We start from the raw sequence: 13,084 nt of genomic DNA, 5'->3' as shown, positions 1-13,084 counted from the left end.
TAAAAATGAAAATTTATCAGGATAGCTGTGGGTGACGGCACAGACCTCTAACCGCAGCACTTGAGGGGCTGAGGCAGGATGACTTTAATTGGTCCTCCTGCCCACCCTGCTAAGAGCTGGGGTTGTAGGTTGTGTACTCCCACGCCTAGCTTTGTGTCCTCTGGCAGCCCTCTCTCTTCTACCTTCCCGCAGTAGGATACCTTTTTATAGTTAGTTGGGTTTGTTTGTTTGTTTGTTTGTTTGTTTGTTTGTTTGTTTTACTTAAAAGAATCTTGCTCAAGGTAGTTCACGTAAGGAGCAGGTAGAACAATAACTATTAGGCACCAGCTTACTAGGTAACTGGTGACATGTCCATGGCACTCCTGTTCTAAGGTAAACCTAGCTTCTCCCAGCTTTTTGTGCCTTCTCATTCTTTCTGATAGTCAGCTTTCTGCATCTTCTTTTCAATTATGCAGCTTCTTGCTCATAGCCTCTCACTTGGATCTCATTGTCAACACAACCAATTGCTGCTTTATGACCTGCTGAGTGCTTAATTCTTTATGTATTTGTCACTTCAAATTCAAATTAGAGATATAGTTTGGCTGCCCCTGACTTGTTCAGGATTCCTGTTCATAGACATGTATGACTGCTTCGTAGGGTTGTTTATAACATGAACTGGCGTGCAGTGTAGGACCACTGTTAGGAGCTGTCACTTGGGAGGGTGTGGCTGATGGACCTTGAACTGATTTTCCTTTACATATAGTTTCTTTTTTTGTAGTTGTTACCATCCCTGCCCATGTAATTCCTATCCTAGTGTATTTTCAGTAACCAGTTTTCAAAATAGACAACCTTTGCTCCATCTTAGCTAGAGTTCTATTACTATGATAAAACACGACCAAAAGAACTTGGGAAAGAAGTCTGTCTTAAAATCCACAGGTCACATTCTGTCACTAAGGGAAGTCAGGGTAGGAACCAAAGCACAGCCACAGAGGAACACTTACTGGTGTGCTCACGCATGGCTTGCTCGGCTTGCTTTCTCTTACACTTCAGGACCATGTGCACAGGGGTGGCATTGCCCACAATGAGTTGGGCCCTCCATCAATCACTAATCAGGAAAATGCCCCACAGGCTTGTCTACAGGCCAGCATGATGGAGGTGTTTTCTCAGTTGAGGTTTTCTCTTCCCAGATGACCATGGCTTGTGTCAAATTGATCTAAAATGTAGCCAGTACACTTCCTGATGGTTTCTTTATGTCATTCACAATTAAAGATTTTGGCCTTTAATCTTAATACCTCTTTCCCCCATTTACCTTTCTTTTTCCTTCTCCTCTCCACCCCTCTCTCGGGTGTGACCAGTGTTTGCTTTCAGAACAGTTCTAAATGCTTTACGTTAGAGCTTTTCTATTTGATATTCTCCCTGCATAGGAGATATTCTCCCGTGTGTGTGCCTCACTCTTTTCCTTCAGTGCTCAAGTGTCACTTTATGAGTAAATTGTTCCTTAGATATTCTGTTTCAAACAACACCTATCATTCCTCACCTCCGATGCTTCTCTTTCTCCTCCATTAGATACATCAGCATAATTGTCATAGACAGTATCTAGTTTGCCTTTCTCCCATTATTAGTATGTAAGCTCAAGGAGAGTAAGGAATTTTTTTTGGCACATGGAAACCAAAAGTATTTGTTATAAATTTGCTGTTATAAATTAATTGTTAAATTTGATTAAGTATATTTACATTTATAGATATAGATTTTTAAGTACTGCTAAGTAATTGCAAGTGTAAGAAAAGCGCTGTTGCTACATAGTAATGCCGTCTAGCTGACTTGCTCGGTCAGATCTCCTTCCTACACCTGAGATAGTACTCAAGCAGCTCCTCAGAGTCTGATCCAGGAAAACAATGCTAATGGTGTTAAATGATGGAGCCACAACTTAGTACCTGAAATAAGAACCAGGGTCTGGGTATCTGCTTATTTAAATACGAAGAGAGCTTTTCTTGACAGTCATTTGGAGCACAGCCGCCTCCTGCGCTCTCACAGAGTTTTTGAGCTCATGTTGGGTAAGAGAGAATGGTCTTATGTCAGTTGCAAGCCTGTTTCATGTTGGCTGCACAGGCAGCTCAGCTGTTGGTTGGCCGACTTTTAAAGGCGGGGCTTTTCACTGCTTGGCTTCCAGAAGTATAACACTGACATGAATTGCTACCTGTTGTCATGGCTACAAAACTATCATTAATTGGCTAGATAGGTTAAAAGGCCATTTTGGTGGTTGTAACCATGACTATAGAGAACCCTTCACCTGACATTGGGGACAGGATTTAAATCTCTACCTGAGAACGATCTTCTCAGATTTCAATACTAATAAAATCCCATTAAGTAAAATACCTTTTATCAATAGGAGTGTGGCCATGTCATTTGTCTGCAAGAGGACAGCGATAGAAAGTGAATATACATGATATATGAATATAGTAGTGTCTAGATAGTTGCAACATTACAAAATCAAAGAATTGATAGATTAATTTTTTTGGCTTTTGTTTGTTTGTTTGTTTGTTTTTTGTTTTTTGTTTTTTTTTTAAGACAGGGTCTCACTGTGCATCCTTAGTTGACCTGGAACTTCCTATGTAGACCAGACTGGCTTAACTCACAAAGATCCACCTGCCTCTGCCTCTGAGATTACTGGTATGCACTACTGTGACAGGCTTGATAGACTAATTTAAAGAAAACTCAGAAAGACTTTCAGACATAATAGGCACAAGAAAAGAACGGAGACTCACATTAGGGAGGGAGTTAGTAGGGAGGGGCACACAGCTGTTGACTTTGTTCAGTCTCTGCTGTTTGTACCCTCATGTGGTGTTGTATGGATTCATGTTAAGTGTTGCTCATTTGACCAGGAAGCACCATGTAAGCAGGAACTATCACTTAGATATCTCTAAGACCCCTAAATAACCCACACAGTACTTAACATGTAGAAAGTACATGGGAAATGTTCGCTGTTCAAACGGAATTTTCTTGGGTTATTTTTGCTTATTTTGTCATATAAAGTCACATAGCCAGAGTAGGAATTAGCTGTTCTTCATGGCTACAGTTGTGAGGTACTTTGTCTTTTACCTAATTATTCTTCCATTTAAATTCTCTTTAGAATCTGAGGAAATGCTAGACTTGGTATTTTTGATGCGACCGTCTTCTATGATCAAAGTCATTGGTCAGAGTGCAGTGTTGCCATGTGTTGCCTCAGGACTTCCTGCTCCAGTCATTAGGTGGATGAAGAATGAAGACGTGCTTGACACAGAAAGGTAAATACTGCCGCCCAGAGCTCTTTGTAGCCTTAATTGACTTAGTCTAATGCTATTTGGGGTATCAATATACATAAGAAATGACTGCTTTGTTTAAGCACATTAGGGTTTTTATATGTCATCCTTGAAATGCATTTTTATGCCTTATCTAACTATGATGTTTAAAGAAAAAGCATGCTTTCCTCATTATACTTAGCTTATGAGGTCTCATTTCCCTAAATTTTGCATGAGCTGCCAGATCTGACCAGGTTGAGTCATTTCCAGTCACATGGACTGTGGTAGTTTCTTCCTTTGCTTAGTGTAAGTAAATGGCTTCCTTCTTCCCAAGGGCTGCATTACAGGCAGATGCCACACCTGCCTTTGCTTTGCTTTCTAAAGCCCTAATGAGCCATAAACTATGTTCACAGTCGTATGTCTCTACAAGAGCCTTCTCTGTTACTACTCCTCTTTCAAGTCTCTTGTCTCTTCTTTATGGAATGGGTAATTTCTTCAGTTGTATTTTCTTAAGAGATCTTGAGTGGTAGTCATGGTTCAATAGTTAGGTCTGCTTTGTTTTCAAAACATAGCTGTTTCAAGCTTTGTAAGTTTACTGGCATCCCTGACTTCTACCCAAAGTGCCCTTCCAAGTTATGGTGACCCCCAAAACATGTAGTAGATATTGTCAAATGTTCCTTGAGGAACAAAACCATCCCCAGTTGAGAACAACTCTTTCAGAGCAGCTCTGTTACAGTGGTACTTTATGTGAGGTGCCACTTAGAATGAAACCAAGCTCTTCATACCCCAGCAGGATGAAGGCACAAGCAAGGCACTGAGTGAGGTAATGAGTACAAGTGAGGGGTTTTGTGAGCTGCCCTGTTAGTTGATCAAGAATTCAACACATAGTGATTGAATGATATTTGAGGTACATTCCTAGGTCTTCAGAATCAAGTAGTAAAGAGAGCTTTTGCTTTTAGAGTGGAAGAATGACAGTAATAGAACTTGTTAGGTTACAGTAAGTACTCTGAAGAAACTCAAGATACAGTATTTCAGGGACTAGAGAGAGGTAGAATGGGGTAATATGTATGGTATATAGAGTATTAGACAATTGTTCTCATAGGAAGGTAATTCTCAGGAGTCTAAGTGACCAATATTAACAAATCATGATAGGAAAGTTACCTCTTTCCCAAGTTTTGTTGGAAGATTTTTTTTTTGAGAGCAAGTAATTTTTTACCCAATGTGAATATATTATGGTGAATAATATTTCTGTGAACTCTAAGACTAATCCAGGAGACTTTAAAGAACAAAGGTGTTTTTTTCTCTGCCTCTAGTTCTGTAGGTACTTAACTACTTAAGATTATGTCGAGGAAAGTCTGAGAAATGCTGCCTTGTGTCACTGTCTCAGACTTCAGGACTTGAGGAAGTTGCAGGGTCAGTACTCTCTGTCCTGGCCGCCGTCTGGGAGGCCAGGTGCTCAGCAGCAAGTCTGGCTGAATTACTGAGTAATATGAGAAAGCAGAACAGGTAGTAGAACACGGAAGTCCCTTAGGATGGGTGTAGGTAATTATTCAGTGTCTTTGTTTTTGTCAGTGCCTGGGAAGTGTGGATGAACTATGCCCTAATATATTACTTAGATTTCAGATTCGAGATTTCAAGTTTAAGGGGGAAAATGTCTAGAAATCTCAACAGTGCTGGACTATCTAGAGAAACAAAGTATCTTAAGCATTAGGCATCTTTATTACATCTTTGAAAACAAATACACAAAAACATTATAGTTTGTTTTTTTTAAAAGTCTAAGAATCAATAACATCTATTTAAATTTGTTCATACATGTTCAGATGAAAAAGCAAATAGAATGAGGGATGTCAAAATAGTTCTGTTTTGTAGAGGCTCTGGAAAATACACGAGCTAATGCTTAAGGTCAGCAGCAACAAAGTATACTTTAGTGATCAAACAGTACCTTCTTTATGGGGTTACAGCTCTGATTCCAGGGACAAAGGGCAGGTCCTAGTTTAGAAAGGGTTTCCTGACCACATGCGGGTGATGGCGGGTAATACAGGCTCCCAGGATCGTCAGGCACAGCACTGGAGTCTTCAGAGTCACCTCTAAAGACTTCATTTCTAGTTAGCACCAGCCCGAGCATAATAATGAAATAAATAAAAACTTAAAGTGGCTGCTTTAATCGCATACCTGTAGGATTATATTCCTTGCTTTGTGTCAGATATCTTTGTCTATTAATCTAGTTTGTAATTCTCCAGATTAACTAAACTTTCTATCTTTAAAACAATTTGAGAACATCGATTTTCAATTTTTTCTTTGTTACAGGATTGTTTTGGGGTTTTATGGAAGTAGACTTATATCACTGTAGAGCTATGAAAGTATTCACCAACTTTATTGTAAATGATGGATGTTGGCTGATTTGCACCCAGTACCACACCCAGGAGCTACTCAATGGCATCTGTCCTTCCCTTTTCCTTCCTGTCTTTCTTTTCTTTTCTTTTCTTCTCTTTTCTAAACAAACCCAGCCCTATCTCCACCTCCTATTTCCTAGCCAGGTCACCATAGGAAACTTTCAGCTGGTGGCAGTACCCCATGACTTGTCACCTCGTGCCTTGCTGTTTGAGTTGACATTTTGCCCTCTGTATTTTTCTTCCTATTAGTAATCTCAGCATGGCATACCTGTGGTGAAGTTGGTCTTACATCGTAGACTTTATAATACGTAATTTCCATTAAGCTGACCAGAATAGGGAAACAGGAGTAGGCTGGAGGAAGTTGAATTGGTCATAAAAGTAACAACTCTTCGGGAGTAGCTAGAAGTGCCAGAGACTATGAAAAATTATTTATATACTGTGGCATTTATGCATATAAAATAAAAAATATGAGCAAAACAAACTGGAATTAAATTCTGATGATTTTTTCTTAATCACTATAGCAGTGTTTGTCTGTATTATGTGAAAAACCTCACAGGCATTGTTGTCCTCATGCTGAAATGTATTGCTTTGTTTGTGTGTTTAATCCAGCTCTGGAAGGTTGGCCTTGCTAGCAGGAGGCAGTTTGGAGATCAGTGATGTCACTGAGGATGATGCTGGGACTTATTTCTGTGTAGCTGATAATGGAAATAAGACAATTGAAGCTCAGGCAGAGCTTACCGTGCAAGGTATGTGAATATTTACTGTGTAGTTAAAGACACTGTGCACTCTCCAGGTCTACTGATTGTTTAACAGTCATATGGGCAAGACAGTACATCATTATAGTAAAAATGCAAACTTACGGATCCTATCACTCAAATTCAAATTCTGAGCCTGCATTTCACAAATACAATAGACATTTTTTCTTTTCGTATACGTGTATGTAGTATGTATGTGTGCATGTTCATGTGTGTTGGGTGCACATGTTGGGAGAGTACATGTCTGCCTGAGACTGATGACAGGCATCTCCTTCATCTCATTTTTTGAGGCAGAATAGTCTCTTAGTCAACTCTAGAGCGAGCTGATGAGGCTACTCTTGCCGCCCAGCTTCTGTGGGCACTCCCCGTCTCTGCCTTCCATGGCTAGAGTTATAGACGGACTGCCATGTGCACTTGACATTGTAACCTCCTCCTCCTAACTTCCATAGAGAGTGCCTTCACTGCTGACCCATTTCCCTCACCCCAATTATAGCAAATTCATATAACCTTTCTGAACTCCATCGCCCTTATCTGTGCAATGGAGATAATAAAAGTACTTACTTTGTTGAGATTATTTTGAAGATTAAGAGCTAATCCTTATAAAACTTCCATCTCAGCATTATGGTGTTTCTGTTGTAGTAGTAATTGTTGGTGTTGTCATTGGTGGTAATGTTATTGTCAAGGATGAGGGTGTGATCTGGGGCACCTACAAAGTTCTGGACCCTTTTATTGTCTCAGTATGCTTTTCTCCAGAGATGTCTGGTCTCCGTTTCAGAACCGTGTCTCTCGATGTTTGTGTTCCTTCTTTGGGGTGTATGGATCATGCCGGAAGGATTGCATGGCGCCTGTCCATGTCACTGGGCTTGATGATTGATACGTATTTTAAGATGAGGTTGAGCATCTCTGCAAGAGTAGTTGTTTTTCCCTTTTCTCTATACTACCATTTCTCTTTTTTTTTGGTTCCCTGTTTAAGAAGTCAAGGAAAGTAAATGTGGCACATTACACAGGCCTTTTATTTATACCTGCATGCCCTGACCTTTTCCATTTAGAAAAGTACTCAAGTGCTGATCCTCTTTTCTGATTTGTTTATGGTGTTGCTAATACTTGTTTCCAATAAATCTCTTATGGATTTTCTCTGTTAGTTTTGGAGAAGCCCATCCCTGCTTGCGAGTGTAGAAGTAGAGGCGGCCTGTGTTACTAACTTGTTTCATTTAATGTCATTGTGTGACCTGTGACTTAGTGGTATTAACTTGTGTGTTTTATCTTACATGATTAGGTGGAAGGAGAAGTATAGGGCACAGTTTTATAGGGTGATCAGTTTTATAGGGTGATCAGTTGTGTTGTTCACTTCTGTAGAGATAGGGTTGGAAAAATAAAACTCTCATGAACTCCATCTGTGATCTGTGTGCTGCTTTGGCGGATCATTTTCATTGCTTTCCCCATTAATTAGATTTTTGTTTACCAGTCTCCTCCATTGTCCTCCATCAGTTCCTTTCTCCTTTCACCTGGTGTTAGTTAGCAAGAGCATCAAATGAAATAGATATGTTGCACTTGTCAGTTGCTGGTATTGCCTCACGGTTTTCTTCATAAGGACTTTTGTCAATATGGTTGTTTTCGATTTTATTTTTATTCATTGTATGGGCTCTGATAGTCTTCCTGTGAACTGAATTACCTAAGTTTTATTTTGTTTTGAATCCAGGATTTCAGGTAGTTCAGGCTGACACTGAACTTGCTAAGTAGCCAATGATGGCTTTTTCACTCCTGCATTTCCTCCTTCTATCTCCTGCACCATCACATCTAGTTATTGAGTGAAAAATATACATAATATATACATTTTAATTTACAACTAGTTTCATTTTAAAAATCTATGCCTGGAAAAAGTGCTCTTAATATGAGTTTGTTAGAGAAAACTGCAAAGAGACGTCTTACATATTAAAATTTACCATCTTTCAGACCAACATGTTATGGGTACAAGAATAGGCAATAAAAAAGAACAAAGTTTAACAATTACTTGCAGTACTGTGTCCTCAGTTGTCAGGATCAGACCCTGACCCTGGCAGCACCAACAAGCCTGTGGTCAACAGGACAACTAAAGAGAAAAGCAGTGAAAAGCAGAAAAAGATTTACTCAATGTGGCCATATTAAAATGTACAAATAAAGAAGTCTAGTGGCCACCACCTCTCAAGTCCTGAATTATGTATGCCCCCAAACCAGGAAGTTGTTAAGAGCATCAAATGAAGTACATCTCTCATACTCGTTAGCTTCTGGTTTTGCTCCACTGCTTTTCTTTGTGGGGACTTTTGTTCTATGGTTATGCACAGGACTTCAGGGTTTTGTGGTATGCATAACTCGGCAGCCCTGGTCAAGTTGGGGTCCTGCCCTTCACTGCTGACCTTCATTATCCGGGCTCCAATCTTTTCTGCCCGATAGTCCGGCATGCACTGAGAACTGTGTGAAATCTGTACTTGGGAGGGAGCTTCCTCTTCCGAGGAAGGTACTGAGCTTCACGAGGAGCTTTCTGGAGAAATTCTATGTCTTGGCCATTTTTTACTAGTCTGATAGTCAAAGAGAATATCTTTTTGACAGAATACAAATATCTATCTTTAGAATATTTTCATCCTGCTGGGATGGTTACAATTATACAATTTTAAAATATAAAAATTGGAATTCACTTTCAAGGAGGAAAATATATATATAACATTTATATATGTTATAATACATAAATATATATTTATTATTAAGTGTTAGAAGAATAGTAAACTTTCAACAGGAAGAAGATAAAGTTGGGTCTAAATGTGAAAACACAAAGAATAAATGAAATAATGTTTAATATTGTCTTGGATGGAAGAAGGTATCTTAAGACAAGCAGGGCCTGGAAAGCTGGCTCTGGCAGTAAGGATGGATAGCTTGTCTTCCAGAAAATGCCAGGGGACCCGAGTTCATTCCCTAGTACCTACATTGAGCATCACACAACCCTCTTAGTTGGGGCCTAGGGTTTATATCTCTTCTTTAATTCAGGTAGGTTTGATCTATTTGGATTAATGAAAGTATGATACAAATAATGTGTGACTTCTGAGGTTTATATTTGAAAGCCATGTATATTGCTTTTTCTTATTGCCAAGAATAATGAGGATGGTAGTCTTCAACAAACTGTCTGAAAAGCATATAACCTCATTAACAAGACTAAAATTGGAGCCTTCTTTTATATCATACAAGAAAGCCATCCGAAAGTGGATTAAAGACTTAAGGTCGAATCTGTAAAGCTGCTGAGAGAAAGCACGAGGGGAAAGGTTAAAAGGCATTTTTTTGTTTTTTGTTTTTATGTGACTTATAAAGCACAGGCAACAAAAGCAACAACAGACAAATAGAGTCACCTAGAATTGAAAAGATGCACAGCAAAGAATGAAGGAATCTTGAAATGACAACTACGAAATGAGAGAAAATATTTTCAAACCACATTTGTCTGATGAGAAGTTAATATCTAGAATAAATAAGAAATTCAGTTCAGTAGTGAGAAAACAACTCAGCTTTTAAATATTTTCAAAGGACCCGAAAAGACATTTTCTGAAGATAAAGAAGTGGCCCATAGGTATATGAAACCAAAACTATGAATAATCACTAGATTGTGTGAGTAATCACTAGAGAAATTCAGATTAAATCCTTTATAGGATACCACCTCACACACCATAGAACTACTGTATGATCCAATAATTATTTTAATGGCTGTCCATCCAGATGAAATTAGATCATTGTGTCAAAAAACTAAGTTTGCTCAGCCATACTGGTTACAGCACATAGGTAGCCAGACTTTGAATCAACTTAGTATTCTTATGGATAAATGAACAATAAAGTTGTTACAATGGAAACACAGCTTTATAGAAGGAATCCTACCATTTGCAATAACATGAATGAACCTGGAGGATGTTATACTAAAAGAAATAAGCATAGAAAGACAAATTCTGCACGATCTGATTATAAATGGAATCACACAGTCAAACTCAGGAAATGAAAGAGCGGAATGGTACTTACAATGTACTTTCTACTTGAAAATTGTTGCAAAAATACATCTTAAGTGTCCTCACCATAAAAAAAACCCTAAGTATATAAGGTAATAGACATCTTAGTTTAATTTACCCATTCTGTGTCAATAGTCATCAAAACAGTATATCTTACGTAAATATATACAAGTTTTGTGAATTGAGATTTTTAACTGAAAACAGTAGTCCTTTGTTTTTGATAGGATCTCTGTGGTCCAGGCTAAGCTCAAACTTGTGATCTCACTGTCCTAGCCCTCGGGAACATCAACAGAGACCTTAGAGAGAGGAGTGAGATGGATGGTACAAGAGACACAAAAAATGGAGACAAGACAGTATTCTGATCAAGTCTCGTTTAATCAAGCAAAAAGCACTTGCTTACAAGCAGAAAAATCACACTATAAAAACTGGTTGTCAGGGTAACAATAAACATATGTCACATTAGAAACCAATGGCGTAAGTTTTGATTTCCCAAAAACTTCTTACCTATAATAAGTTTCAATTTCTTCAAGTTTCTAACTAACAATAGAGTGAAATTCATTCTTGTGCAGAAGCAAGCTATCAGGAAGTCTCCAGTATTCTTGGCTGGTGGTAACCCCCACATATGTTACCTGGAAACAAGGGCCCATGCAGTGGAAAACACCTAGCTCAGGCAAAGAAAGGCATAAGCCGGCCGGGTGGCTCCAGACAATTCACCTGCTTTAGGCCTCCCAAGTGCTTAATTAGAAGTGTGAGGCATTATGCCCTGTCTTAAAAATATTTTTTAAATAAGCTAACCTATCAGGAAAATTTAAAAATTTTAAAGATGTATATAATTTATAATATAATATTAAAATATACAAAATAGAAATTGGCAAGACTATAAACATACAAAACGATGATCATAGCAATCATATGTAACTAATAGGTTATATAAATTAAAAAATAAGTACAAACAAAATAAATATTTAAAATACAACTAAAAAGCACAGGTAACAATTTGACCTACTTGATATTTGTATGGCTGGAGTTATATAGCTCAGTCACAAAGTGTTTGCCTAGTGTCCATAAAATCCTGGGCTAAATTGTAAAAAAAAATTACAGACATTAGCATGATGCTATCCAGCAACAAAATAGTTCTGTTTCATTGTTTGGGAGTACATTGCTTTATGTGAATCACCTTTAAATTCATGAGTAGAAAGGAAATTAACAACAAAATTTAGAAAGTAGTGTAAACTAATATAGATAGGAACTAGCAAAAGTTGAGGGAAGTTGTGGGGTGTGTGTGTGTGTGTGTGTGTGTGTGTGTGAGAGAGAGAGAGAGAGAGAGAGAGAGAGAGAGAGAGAGAGAGAAAGAGATCAGCGATTTAAACATTCACCTCAAAAATGCTACTTTTTGCTACTTTTAAGTAGCAAATTTAAACCAAAGAAAGTAGAAAAAAGGAAGTGTTAAGTTAAAGTCAGTGGAGGGGTGAGGGAAGGCATTAAAACAGACTGTCAGCAAAGCCAAAGTGGTTACTTGCAAACAATGTTGTTACATTTCAGACTAAGCTCCCAACAGATTTGGTAAATTTTTCTATTTGCACAAGTGCTAATTCAAAAGGCCTACAATATCTGGTGGTATTTCCTCTAGATTGAGGAAAACTGGAGGCTTTAATGAACTATTGATAGGTATATACACTGATAATATTTTAAAATACTCTTTAGAGAACTAGAGATTCTGCTTGGCTTTGATTCCCAATATTGCAAAAACAAGAAGCCTGTTTGGCAGAATCTATTAAAACTGTACATAAAAATATTACTGTGGTACAGTGAAGAATGCTTATATCAAGTGAACAGATACTAATAGCACTAAAAGTCATGCACAATAATGTTTCTGCCATATTTATTCCAGGAATTCAAACTGGTAATGATTCAGATGCCCACTAAAATCTGCATGGCATTGTATCAGTAGGCAAATGGGCACACCACCTTTATATTGAAAAGTATTTTAAAAAATCTCAGAAGCACATTTAAAAGAAACTAGGCACTAAAGAATATAATTCCATTTTATAATATTCAAAACAGACAAAATTACTCTATAATTTTTTAAGTACAAAGAATAATGATTATTTTGGAATAGGGCAGAATACTAGCTGCATGTTATAATTCCAAGTTTCTGTTGTATTAATGCCTTATTTCTGAATCTGGATAGTAGAGTTTGAGCTGTGCTTTTCATGGGTATCATGTGAGGTCATTTCTCTTTCTTTTTTTTGAATACAGACAAGTCATTGTGTACAACAAAAACCCATTTGGAAAATTTTGTTTTGAGCCTCGTCCCATAACTGGAAGTATTTATTTCCTTGATGGAGAAAATAGTTGATGAAAAATAATTGGGGAAATGTATTTGTGTGTGTGTGTGTGTGTGTATGCATACATATATACATATGCACATACATATATCTCTCTATATAAATGCAGTCATACTTGTCTGACTTGTTATTTTTTAAGAAGTTATAGTTGTAGGAAATGACGTAGTGGTTGTAAATGCAGAAAAGGTTAGAAGTTCATTTTTCATCTGTTAAATATTTCACATTACTGTCATTGAAGCTTGGGATTTCGACTCCTGCTATGACGCGAATAACTGGTTGTGTATTTCCTGCCATCTCAGATTGTTGATAACAGTT

At 37.8% G+C, this 13,084-nt stretch overlaps 1 protein-coding gene across 16 annotated transcripts in view; it reads left to right on the top strand.

Annotated features, from left to right (window-relative positions):
* Nucleotides 1-13,084, top strand: part of Neo1 (neogenin 1) — a 152,660-nt gene that overhangs the window by 53,539 nt on the left and 86,037 nt on the right. For all 16 annotated transcript variants that reach the window (XM_087563924.1, XM_087563915.1, XM_087563923.1 and 13 more), the window contains 2 exon segments: nt 3,110-3,263; nt 6,260-6,396. In XM_087563924.1, coding sequence (XP_087420050.1) covers nt 3,110-3,263; nt 6,260-6,396 — 291 coding nt within the window.

The sequence above is a fragment of the Rattus norvegicus genome, chromosome 8, assembly GCF_021556685.1.
Source record: "Rattus norvegicus strain SHRSP/BbbUtx chromosome 8, alternate assembly SHRSP_T2T, whole genome shotgun sequence".
In the NCBI taxonomy this organism is placed as follows: Eukaryota; Metazoa; Chordata; class Mammalia; order Rodentia; family Muridae; genus Rattus; species Rattus norvegicus.
The sequence above is the reverse complement of the archived record's forward strand: the minus strand, read 5'-3'. Positions and strand labels throughout refer to the sequence as shown.